Here is a 12,791-nt window from a genome sequence, read left to right as displayed (position 1 = left end):
GTAAATCTTGAACCTGTGGTTCTTAAAATAAACTAAGAAAATGTATTTTTCTATTTAAAAACCTATTGGCCTGGAATTGTCTTTGAGTGTGTGTTCCTCATTTATTGCCTGAGTGTGTACAACAAATGCTTAACACTACCCTCTGATAAGCCTACTGCTTGACCACACTACCACAAAATAGAGCATTAGAATGATCTCTTTTTGCCACTATCTGACCTCTAAGGGGAACCCTTGGACTCTGTGCATGCTATTTCCTACTTTGAAATAGTACATCCAGAGCCAAATTCCTACAATATCTATCTATTGATTAATTATTTTTCACATAAGGGAACGCTCGTGGGTTCCCGTGAAAATGACCACCTTGTCCTTGTAGTACATCTTAGCACCCCTCATTCTAATTGATATCTGGTTCCTCATTTGACTGTATGCCTTTAACTGGGTCCTATGCTGCCCATTGAGCCTGTGGCCTCCAACGATGAAGATCACTGACCTTGCGGCCTGATAGTCAGACTTTCTTTGGTAGCAACCACCACTATCAGGAGGATTAGCCAGAGGTTCAGTTAAGTATGCTGTGCACACTGGAGACGGAGCAGAGGTAGATTTATTTGGCTTATTCTCGTACAACACATCAAGCTACCCAGCTTCTGTCAGCGAGAAGTGGATGAACAGAGAATACACCATGACATCACACAAATAAAATAAGTCCCCAAGGCAGAGCACGAGCACACACCACACTCATGACTTCTGAAAAGCAGTTCATTTGCTTCCACAAAGGTAAGGTGATCCTTCAGATTCAGCAAGTCAATACGACAATACCATCAATATACAGTATGTTTTTTCCTGTTCCGAGCTATCAACCCAGTGTATTACATTTTCCTCCACACATATTTCTCCAGATTTTAACTGGTGACATTTGTGCAGGGTGAAACTGCTAGGTCTGTGCTCACTTTGCACTCTACTTGTAATTCTGACTTGGACTCATAGGGCCATATTTATACTTTTTGACGCACAACTGCGCCAACGCAGTTGTGCGTCAAAAATTTTAACGCCGGCTAACGCCATTCCAAAGCGCCATGCGGGCGCCTTATTTATGGAATGACGTTAGCCGGCGGAGCTGCCTGGTGTGCGTAAAAAAAAATGACTTACACCAGGCAGCGCCGGCGTAGGGGAAAATGGAGATTGGGTGCCAAAAAATGGGGCAAGTCAGGCTGAGGCAAAATTTTCGCCTCAACCCGATTTGCGCCATTTTTTTTTACTCCCAACCCCCATTTAAATGACTCCTGTCTTAGCAAAGACAGGAGTCATGCCCCCTTGCCCAATGGCCATGCCCAGGGGACTTATGTCCCCTGGGCATGGTCATTGGGCATAGTGGCATGTAGGGGGGCACAAATCAGGCCCCCCTATGCCACCCAAAAAAAAAAAAATAATACTTACCTGAACTTACCTTAAGTTCCCAGGGATGGGTCCCTCCATCCTTGGGCGTCCTCCTGGGGTGGGCAAGGGTGGCAGGGGGTGTCCCTGGGGGCATGGGAGGGCACCTCTGGGCTCCTTCCGAGCCCACAGGTCCCTTAACGCCTGCCCTGACCAGGCGTTAAAAAATGACGCAAAAACGGCTGGACGTCATTTTTTTTTGACCCGCCCACTCCCGGGCGTCATTTCTGCCCGGGAGTGTAAATACGGCGCACATGCCTCAGAGTCATTTTTTAGAAGGGAACGCCTACCTTGCATATCATTAACGCAAGGAAGGTGTCCACGCTAAAAAATGACGCAAACTCCAAGATCTTTGGCGCTAGACGGGTCTAACGCCAAAGTATAAATATGGAGTTTGTTTTGCGTCGGATTTGCGTAAAAAAAACTACGCAAATCCGGCGCACACAGAGTATAAATATGCCCCATAGTCTTAATTGTGACAGACTCAAGATTAATGGGACTCTCACAATATGACTCTTTTTTGCAATGGACAAGCGACATCAAAGCATCTGGTTGCTTAAAATTCTCTTATACTGGATTTACCCTAAGCAAGAATGCAGTAAAAGTCTCTTTGCGAGATGCAAAATGGATAACTTCTACTTTCAAATGATGTAATATTTGAAGAACCAGGCCCATATTTATACTGTCTTAGTGCCGCATTTGCGTCATTTTTTAATGCAAAAGCGGCGCAAACTTACAAAATATAATTGTATTTTGTAAGTTGCGCCGCTTTTGCGTAAAAAAATTATGCAAATGGGGGGCTAAAAAAGTATAAATATGGGCCTCAGTCTCTGATATCAGAGCTACTTTGCTCACTCCACCAGAGTGTTGTCAGTGTTGATGGCATTTCTAAAACATTACCTATTGCAGATATATGTTGGGCATCAAGAGAGCCAAGTAACTTGCTTTTGCAATCCACTTGAGGCAGGACTTGGACAGGAAGATCTGCATAGACTATATTATTGAAGCCTGACCCTGCCCACTGTGGGGCATATTTACAAGACCCCTGCACCAACTTAACGCAGCCATAGCATAATTGTTTTATGCTAAGGCGGAGCTATGGTGTCTTTTCTGCCACGCCATAGTTACAAAGTAGCGCAATGCTTGCATTGTGCCACTTTGTGAACTCTTGCGCCACATTATGCCTGTGTCAGGCAAGATGTATGCAAGGGGGCATTCCGGCACAGGGAGGCCCAATAAAAGTGCGCAGTGATATTTACAACATTTCAGTGCACCATTTTTCCATCATTTTCAAAACCTGCTCAGAGCAGGCGTTGAAATGACGCACCCATTATGTTCAATGGGCCTCCCTGTGCTATGTGCAGCAAAGTGCCACAATAGCATAAAAAATGTTGAGGCTATTGTGCTAATGACCATCATGGTGCACTGTATAGTAAATACTGCTCAACCATAGTTAGTTAGGTGCCGGTAGGGGGGTGCAAGACAAGTGGCACATCATCTATGATGCACCACTTTCTTGTAAATATGCCCCTTATCTTTTCTAACCAAGCTGGGAAGAAGGATGTGCAGACCACAGACAGGGACTTAGCTTAGTTATTACACATAGAGACAAACAAGGAAAGTTATAACCCCCATACTACCTCCCAGAGTCAAAAGCCATCTACACAAAAGGTATGGGGGGATCTAGTGAATGAACCAGCAGGGCTTGTTCAACTTGTGATAAGATCACTCTTTTCCATGATCTAGTTAGAAACAAAGTATGATTGTGATAGCCATGTGTTGGGGACCTATTAGAGGGGTTCCTCTGTATGGAATAGGTGGTCTCATACACATTATAGTGTCATGCTTCTTCATTTGACCACCTATCCCCTCCCAGTTAGGATAATACCACCTGGGCGGACTAAACCTCATGGTTAAATGAACCCTGAGGGAGTGCTGAAATGATATTTCTCTGGATAATATAGGGATCCAGTCATATGAATAATAAAATACCTAGCAGATCACCAGTGTAGCTCACACCTTTTAATGATGGTGTCTGTTGGTAAAATAAAAACAAAGTTGGGACACTATTGAGTATGATGACTCTTAACATCGCTCTAATCCTACTGGCCAACATGTTTCTGCCCACAAATCTAGCTTTTACTGGTCTGGGGCATTGGTCTGGCCTGGGATCTCACCTAAATATAGTGTGAAGAGGATGCCTCTCCTAAATTGGTGGTGAGAGGCTCATACATAACACACTTTGGGACTACCTGAGTATTAACTCAAAATTGGGAGGGCCATCACAAGTGGCTGGGGAGCGGCCATAATAGGTGCAACTAGAGATTACTCCCTTTGATGAAAGTGTGACTGTAAGGGGAACCCTCCCTCCCCCAGACCAGGGGCCATCTGCCCTTACTGTTTAGGGCCTCCCAACTTTGAGTTAATACTCAGGTTTGTTAAGGTTAGTTAACCTGGGATAGCATAAAAATAGTATGCGTTCCCAAGTGAGGCATGACAAGCAGAAAGGCCTGTATTTCTCCTCATTACTTCCTCTTCTTATAAGTGTTCCATTCTGCCACACACATAGAAAGAGAAAAATGCCTCAAAGGATTGTTTTGTGCAGGAAGGTGTCCTTTCCGGCACAAAAACAATCCTACTCATACCACAGACACCCTTGCACCATGGAACTGGGTTCCCTAAATTGGCGCTAGTTCACCAGCACTGGGAAAGAGCAGACATGTGTCATACCTTATTGGATATGGATCATTTCTCCTCTCTCCCTGTCACTCAGCACAGCCAGCAAGTTGTCTTAACCAGGTCGCTCAAGTTTGGAACAGGAATATGTGAACCCCAGAGTACAGCACTAGGTAGACCACAGAATAGTGAACATGTTGATTAGGAGTATGTGTGTGTGTAAGAATTGTGTTTAAATGTGTATGAAAAATGATTTACTTTATCGATTCTTCTTCTATATGAGACTGTCCTCTCAGGATATGAGACTACATCCATGTTATCACTGTGGAGTGATGCACCTTAGGCTGAACACAATTTCAGAATTGTTTGCCATGTTTGGTTCTCGTCAGTGTGGTGGAGTTGATCTGCTTTGATAGTGGTGCACCTGGAGTAAACTGCTGATATAAAAAAAATCACAAACATCTAGGGAGAAGTAAGAAGAAAACTGCAATGTTTTTGTGCAGGCAGATACCACCAATAATGACTCCTTTCGCTTGTTGCCCATTCACTGGAGTTTTCACCCTATGACCAAGGCACGAACAAAATGTTGTATACGCAAATGTTTGTCTGAGGAACACTACCTTCAGAACTGATATATCCCTTATGTTTGCCATATGAGCATTCTTTCTTTTAATTTTTTGAAGATATTAGATCATGGTTTTGAACTGGGGTCCCCTGAAAACTAATGAAAAATAGCTTGGGTAAATGTATTGAAATCTTGGCTTATAAACTATGAAATCAAATGTAGTTCATCTATCTCAGAATGTTCATGTCACAAATAGAGTTACTCAACGGAGTCTGCAGACGTTGGAATCAACATACTGTTGGTACACCTTGGCACAGTGAAAATTCAAGCCTTAGGGACTCACAAAAGGCACTTTTCAATCATGGGACGTACTCTGCCTAAGCTCAAACTGCATTGTTGATGCATCAGCCTGTTGGGAAACCTGCCCATTACCAACCCCCTTGACTCGTGTGTGGCCTCCATGGTAATGTTTGATGGAATGGGTTTTTTGTGCATGTGACTTGGTTGTGTTTCTTGACAGCTATGAAGTGATTATTGTTCTGATTTGCCGTCTCTCTCCGGTCTGCCTTTCAGATCAAAATGGACTCCCAGATGACAAAGCAGGCACTGAACGAGATTGAGACGAGACACAACGAGATCATCAAGCTGGAGACGAGCATTAGGGAGCTGCATGATATGTTTGTTGACATGGCCATGCTGGTGGAGAGCCAGGTAAGGATGGCGGGCGAAAGTGATGGAGGTATCTGATAGATGAACAAGTAGAGGGACGGATAGATGAAGATAAGGATTAAATAGATATGGGGAAAGGGGGTTGGAATGCTAGATATGTATGTGGCTGGAGAGATCAACTGACTGGGAGGTGGAATGATATCTACGTATAAGGGAAAGAGAAATAGATGAATGGAGTAGTGGGCGCTTGTAGAGAAGGGCAATGGAGAGATGCGTGCTAGGCATACAGACAGAGATGGATAGATGTATAGGCAGATGGAGGAATAGACAAAGAAACATGGATGCATAAAGAAATTGACAGGCTTTACAGACTCATTCAGCATTGGACATAGAGAGATAGATGGATAGAAAATGGAAGGATAGGAAGGTGGAAGACAGGGATATGGATGGCAAAACAAAGCTAAGTAGAGAGGTGTGGTAACATTGAGATAGAGGGATGGAAATATGGCTTAATAAACAGAGATCCTTATAAATATATTATGGTAGACAGATGTATAAACGGAGGTGGATTTGATGCCAAGGTGTGTGGATAGAGTGTGGGATGCATAGAGAGGTGAAGGTATAGAAAGATGTAGCAATGGCCAATGGAGAGATGGGTGGATAGACAGATCAATAGATGAAGAGATGTACAGAAAGATGGGTGAACAAATTGCAGGTAGAGATACTTATAGTGAGGGGAGTGGATATACATATAGACAGGTAGAGTGTGGAAAGATTAAACAGATAGAACGATAGAAACACAGAAAGATAGGAATAAAAGGTGTGAGACAAAGTGATAGTGAGGGGAGAGGCTAGTGGAACGTATAGATAGGGAGATAGATGAACAGAAAACATGGATAGATAGAGCAGTCAAGAAAAATAAATGGTTTGCTATGGAGATGACAGACAGAGGTGAGTAGCTGGTGGAATACTGGAGGGATATCTTAATGGATAGCGGCAAGAGAGATGGAGGGACAGTGAAAGATAGATGCAGGAGGGATGTGTTTGGATGAAGGGAGAGTGAGGAGCTATGGACTATGAAATGAAAAAGTGTTTAGGTGGCTGAATCGAAGAGGATAGGGATGCTTAGGAATATATCAATTGATTGGTTAATAAATGTAAATGTAGAGATGACAGACGGATGGATACCCTCAATTAGAAGGTTATTGTTCACATCCTAGGACAGCAAGAGGCTGGGTTTGTGGCTGTCCTCTCCAATCTCGTGAACTTCTTACGTTGTTCCTCCTTGGTTGTAGGGGGAGATGATCGACCGCATTGAATACAACGTGGAACATTCCGTGGACTACGTGGAACGAGCTGTGTCTGACACCAAAAAGGCTGTAAAATATCAGAGCAAAGCACGCAGGGTGAGTGAAACACTCCTTCAACCCTACCAACCAGGATTGTGCTATGTTGGTAGCATGGAGCATGTGTGGGCCTCGGGTCAGGGAGAGGTTGTCCACATGAGCAAAACTCTGTTAAATTTGGTGTCTTTGGCGTCCATCTTGTTGGTATAGGAAGATAACAAGTCAATATTAATCACATATTTATGTATTTCTTCAGAAAAACGTAATTTCTGTGAAATCCATCAGGTATTTTATCACTCTTACATTTCACAGCTTTATTCTGCATTTACCAATGCAGTTCATTGACTGAAAAGAGTTGCTTATATCGCATCTCGTGAGGCAAAGATTCCAAGTCTAGCTATAACATGAAACAAACAATGGGTTCAGAATAGAAATTAAAGAACGTGTTGCTCTTTAAACACTATTTCAGTACAGAGAACCAATACTGTACGGAAACACAGAGGGCCCGGATCATAAAACAAAGCTCAGCTTGGAGTTCGAGATTCCACTCGCTTAGGATTTTTCCTATATTTGACTTCTCATGTGTTATGGGTTCCCAAACGCCCACAAGAGTACTCCTGGAAATCTATGACGACTTTAGATTTTATATTTATGAAAGTATTTTCACCAGACTTTATGTACTCGTGCAGATTAACCAATAAGGTCCTCATTACAAGCATGTCAGAGTTTGGCAAAGGGACACCGACTGTCTCCCACTCAAAAGTTCAGCAATTACAAGATTTCACCTAAAAATGGTGAATAACTATCTGGACCCAGTAACACTGGGTTCCTTTTCGTGTACTTAATTCACAAAAAAGGTTAACATATTCCACCCGTTCAGAGTAAACCGAAACTGTTCACATGAGAGCTAAACTAGTAGGAGGCAGGGGTCTTGGGTTTTGGAGCAACAGGTTTGGGGCAGGCTTGAACCTGTCTGGGGGAGCATTGTCTTCTCCCCCCTCACTGCTCAGGCCCGCCTGTCACAGGAGACAGGTGGGCCTGAGCAGTGTTCTTGCCACTGTCCCTGAAAAACAGAGCGTGTAACGTCTCTGGACCTGAAATGGTCAGGTCTGTAGTTCAAGCATCCAATAATTCGGGGCCTCAGGATACAGGAACACTCATAAATGTGAGAAGCTGAATTCCATCCGCAATCATTGCTCCAGACAAAAATGCCATCACTCATAATGAGGACTTAAGAAGAAACTCCATTTGCAGTACTTTAGCAGAAATGCATGTTTGCACTTAGAGTTCTTTTGATATTGTTCTCCAAAGTGGAAATCGTTTCACTACAGGAAACCCCTACCTAGACTGGGCAATTTTTTTTTTTTTACATTTTTGGTGATTGGAAGTGACTTGCTGTGTGAATCCATGAAATGTCTCAGATCCTCTTCCGCGAATGAATAAAATGCAGAAAGAAACCAGCAGTGCTGGTAAAAGTCACAACCTGCCAAAGGAGAAAATAGCTACTGTCTGTTTTCTATGAGAAGGAAAGGAATTCAGCCCTGAAAAAGCGAGTCCGCAAATCCCCAGCTCCACCAACCGTTGCATGACAAGGGTATGAGACTGCGCTGACTCAAGGCGCCCTTCTGTCCATTGTGTAATGAGATTGTAATTGTCTCATACACCTCTCATTAACACATTTCATTACATTGTTGAATAGTAATGAGACTGTGCTATGTTGAGATTTAGACTCAGAATAAGTGTTATGTAAAAATCCATTCTGTTGCAAATATTTAGACACTAGATTATTTACAAGTTTTTCTAGCGTTTTTGACAATGTGGGGAACAAGAAGACGGGCCTGTAACGATACAAGATTCCAGGTTCTTCACAAGACGTCTGACTTTAGGTCACTTCTAGACACAGGGCACCTGCTAACTCTGATGACGTGTTAAGCAGTTTATTAATTTGGGTAGTAATTATTTGGATGCCTTACTTTATTATTTTATGGGGGGCATGGATCATCAATGAATCCAAACTTGCAGTTTAAACTCATTTGTTCTGTTTGTTCTTAAATAAAATGGCTGGATTTCACTAGTGAGCTGCTGGAGTTGGAACGAGGTATAATCAAGAGTTCCAATTCTATATCTCACGTTCTGCTTTTTAAAATCTTCTTAAATCTTCTGAATTCATCAAAATATTTTGCCAGTTCGTCACAGAGTTTCTGAGAAGGTTTCACCTCTACTTTCCCAGCTTTAAGATCGAGGAATTGTTTGGTTATTTTGAAAACAAACTTCTCTTAGGGTGTTGCTTGCTAAATTGATTTTGTCCCAAACGTATGCTGCTTGTGCTATTTAGTTGGGCTGTGGTACTGCTTGATAACTTTCCAATATGTCATTGTCCTTCTCCAGATATTATAGCATCCTCTTCTTTCTAAGTTGTTGCACCTTGTTTTCCCTTTTGCAAGAGAGGATGAGAACCACAGGGACTGAACATTCCCTACTTCGAAATTGCTCAATTTTGAGTCAGGCCACCTTATCCATTGTTAAAGGCTAACCAGTTGTTAACTAGATCGATGTCAGTTTTTAGACAGCCTGGTCAAGTGGGTGAAGTATTAGCTAATTAATTAATGTCCGGCTTACCAACAATGCTTTAGGTTAAGACAGGTCCAGTAAAATATGTGACTTTCTAAATGGTTGATTTAAATTGAAAATGGAAACTGTTTCATTAAGTGGTCGAATAGCAGCATTATTTATTTCGTCATCCCGAAGAAGAAAATCTTCAAGTAAAGTAACTCATCAATGTAGCTAAAATCTTAGTCAGCTAATTCAAACCTTCAGCACTATGACAAAGGTGGGCGATACACTAGCCCCATGAGAAGAATGATTGCTCAGAGGTCTTACCACAGAAGCCAATCATTCGGCTCCTAAAAGGTTGTTTCAAGCAGCACTGAAGGTTAGTTCGAAAAATGATGGCTAGTCCTCCTCTGCTCTTTCCTATTCTGGCTCTATGTGAGATAGAGCACCTATGGGACTACTAAAGCAATGTCTTGGTTGGTAGATTCATTAGGCGTGGTCTCAGCAAGAAAAAGAAAATCTATAGTTTTCTCTGTAAGTGGGTTAAAATTTCAAGAGCACGTTTATGAAGATATCTTGCTTTTATCAAACACCCAGAAAACTTAGGTTAACCTGCTCTGACTTATATGGAATGGCACACTCTGTTGACCATTTGATGTCCATATACTTGCAACAATTACGGCATGAAAGGGCCTCTCATATCTTGTATTGGTGTCCAGTATGTTTTTAATAATAATAAGTTGTTCAGTAGTATGTGACCGTCTATAGCTAAAACCTGACGAATAACTGGCAGCAGGACTGGTGCAGGGCGCGGACAGGTGCAGACAATTTTGGCTTTGTTGGGCCTTCGGCCCACTAGCGCCATAGGCTTCTTTTTATATCTCATGTGCGGAGTTTCATTCCCCCGCCTACTTCTAGCCATCAGCACCTATTGTTCAAAAAGTGGCAACACTTTGTGACAAAACCAAAGCTTAAACATGGCCCCATTTAAAATACTCTCTAAGCTTCAACTGAGCAGCCTGGTAAGTGACAAAGCCAAGCAAACAATGAAAATCAGTACAAATGAAAGAACCCTTGCAACTCTGCGAAACAAATTGCAGTCACCTTCAAAGTGACGCGAAATAAGTCAATTAGGTCTAGAAAGCAGGATTCAAAGCCACGCAGGGTTCTTTTTATTCCGTTTTCAAGTCTATTATTGCCCCACCCACTCCTAGCCACTACAGAGTCTCTTGTTAAAAAAAATCACACCTCTTCTATGAAAAAATCAATGGCAAAAAAATGCCCCACCCGCCTTAAAATACTCTCTACGCTTCAACTGAGCGGACCGGAGAGTGGCAAAACCAAGTAAATAAACAATGCAAATAAAAACTGTTTAATTAAAAGATCCCCTGTAACTGCGCAAAACAAAATGCTGTGAACTCCAAAATGGTGATGAGCAGCAATATTAGTCTGTTAACCATCGAAAGGTGGCCCTTCTTGTGCACCTAAGTTACAATCAGGAGCACAAACGCCTTTTTGAATGTGGCCCTCAGAATTTAGAAGACATTGTTAGATTGAGCTGGAAGGAAATGCCGGATGGGCCTGAGTTCCTAAAGAGTTACTTTACCATAAGATGTAGTTATGACTGTCCTTCTTTGGACTAAGAAAGACTGGGGTTTGTGGCATATGACAACCCTAAAACGGTCCTGAACCAGGCAAAACCTCAGCAGTCGAGGTTGGTGAGCCCCATTCAGAGAAAACGCTTAAATCTGTACACTTAGGTTTATGCCCACGTTTATTAATTTTCTGGAATTTAATTAGAACTGTAAGGTTACGTCCGGGGAGCTGTTACAGTCCAGCTTTCTAGTAGTCACATACAAAGCAATTACATGTGTGTAAATGTCACCAGATCATATTAATCCAAGTTTAGATGCTTAGCAAAAATGCATTTGCACTTTCTATTTTTTTATTTGCTCTTCTCTGCTGAAACATGCCTTCTCCAGCATGCACATCAATTCTGCTGATGCTTGCTGACTCCCAATTCCCACCCTGGATAGGGTTTTATTTTCAAATGTATCCTGTTGAGAATGTGCCTTGGAAATATTTGTGAACATCCAAAATCTCATGTGTTGGTGGATGTATCATGTTCACCAAATGTCTTTTTGGAATGCCTATTCCCATTACTAATAGCAGATTTACAAGGTCAATGTCACTTTTGAGGAAACTGTGGTGTCGCTAGAAGGGGTCAGATGGGGCCCATGTCCCAGCTCTGTTGGTCTTGGCCCCACATTGGGCCCCACTACTGCTGCTGTTTAATGTGCAAAGAGGCAACACAGAAAAAACACGCTGCACCACTGCACGTTGCCACACACATTTATTGTCACTTTACCTTTCCCACAAGCATACACGTTTGCTTAAATGTTTAAGTTGGCTTTCTATGTATTTGTATCTAAATATCCATATATAAGGATATATACACAGAGCACCTTGCCACAACACTTATTGTCCCTTTACCTTTCCCACAAGCATACACGTTTGCCTAAAATGTTGACTTCTGGCTTTCTTTGTATGTGCATCTATATATACATATATAAAGATACACATATTCATAAATAGATTTAAACATTTAAAGCATCTATCTATCTATCTATCTATCTACACACACACACACACACACATATATATATATATATACATACATAGGCAGTTGCACAAGTAGCTATACCTGTGTTTCCATAGGATAAGCCTTTTTTGTTTTTCTAATAGCTGTGGCTCAATTAGACAAAATGTCACGAAACTCTCCATAAAAAAGTCTCATTCACCTCAGCTCCTTACTGAAAAGTTTTAAGATGATCCGTCAGGTGAGGGCCGAGAAAAGGGAGGTCCCAAAATACTTTTTCCCCATTTATTTTTCCATAGGAAAATTGAACAGTGATACCACAAAAACCACTGAACGGAGTTACACCAAATTTGGCAGAAAGCTAGACCTTGATCCAGAAAGCATGTATTTTGTGAGTTGGTGTGAATCTCTTCAGATAATAAGGCTAAAAAATGTTTTATATATATATATATATATATATATATATATATATATATATATATAATATATAACAATCATTCCAGAGGAGATCCGCCAACCTGACAGATCTCAAGATGACATCTGATTGACTGCCATTGCATCAACAATAAAGTGGCTGCAGCCATCTTAGTACTCGAGACTCAGTCCTAAAAAAATCCTTTACAAATAGAGATAAGGGGGCAGGGTGAGGATACCCTACAGCCCTAGGCTTGGTTGTCCAGAGGGACCCACCCTGGGGCCAATTTGTTTTTTAAAAACTACAGTGAATTTGCAGTGGATCTGCAAATCTGCGCTAAAATGTGAAAGCCTGAAAAACATCTGCCAGCTCCCACTGCATCCTGGATCTTCCCCTCTGGCCCCCAAAGTGTGTGCTGTGGGTGCCCCGTGGCACCCAACTAAGGCCTCTGAGAATGGGGTCCCTGAGGCTGTAAACACTTGAGGAGTTGGGCCAAGCGCCCCCTCCTGTTAAATTAAAAAAAGGCCCTGCTATGGG

The 12,791-nt window shown here is 42.1% G+C and overlaps 1 protein-coding gene across 1 annotated transcript in view; it reads left to right on the top strand.

Moving 5' to 3' along the window:
- LOC138304261 (syntaxin-1B) overlaps positions 1 to 12,791 on the top strand; it is a 293,052-nt gene that overhangs the window by 224,084 nt on the left and 56,177 nt on the right. The window contains exons 8-9 of the mRNA XM_069244180.1: positions 5,246 to 5,383; positions 6,637 to 6,747. Coding sequence (XP_069100281.1) covers positions 5,246 to 5,383; positions 6,637 to 6,747 — 249 coding nt within the window. The remainder of the gene's footprint in view (positions 1 to 5,245; positions 5,384 to 6,636; positions 6,748 to 12,791) is intronic.

The sequence above is a fragment of the Pleurodeles waltl genome, chromosome 7, assembly GCF_031143425.1.
Source record: "Pleurodeles waltl isolate 20211129_DDA chromosome 7, aPleWal1.hap1.20221129, whole genome shotgun sequence".
NCBI classification, from domain to species: domain Eukaryota; kingdom Metazoa; phylum Chordata; class Amphibia; order Caudata; family Salamandridae; genus Pleurodeles; species Pleurodeles waltl.
Note: the sequence above shows the minus strand (reverse complement) of the source record. Positions and strands in the feature narration are given on the sequence as shown.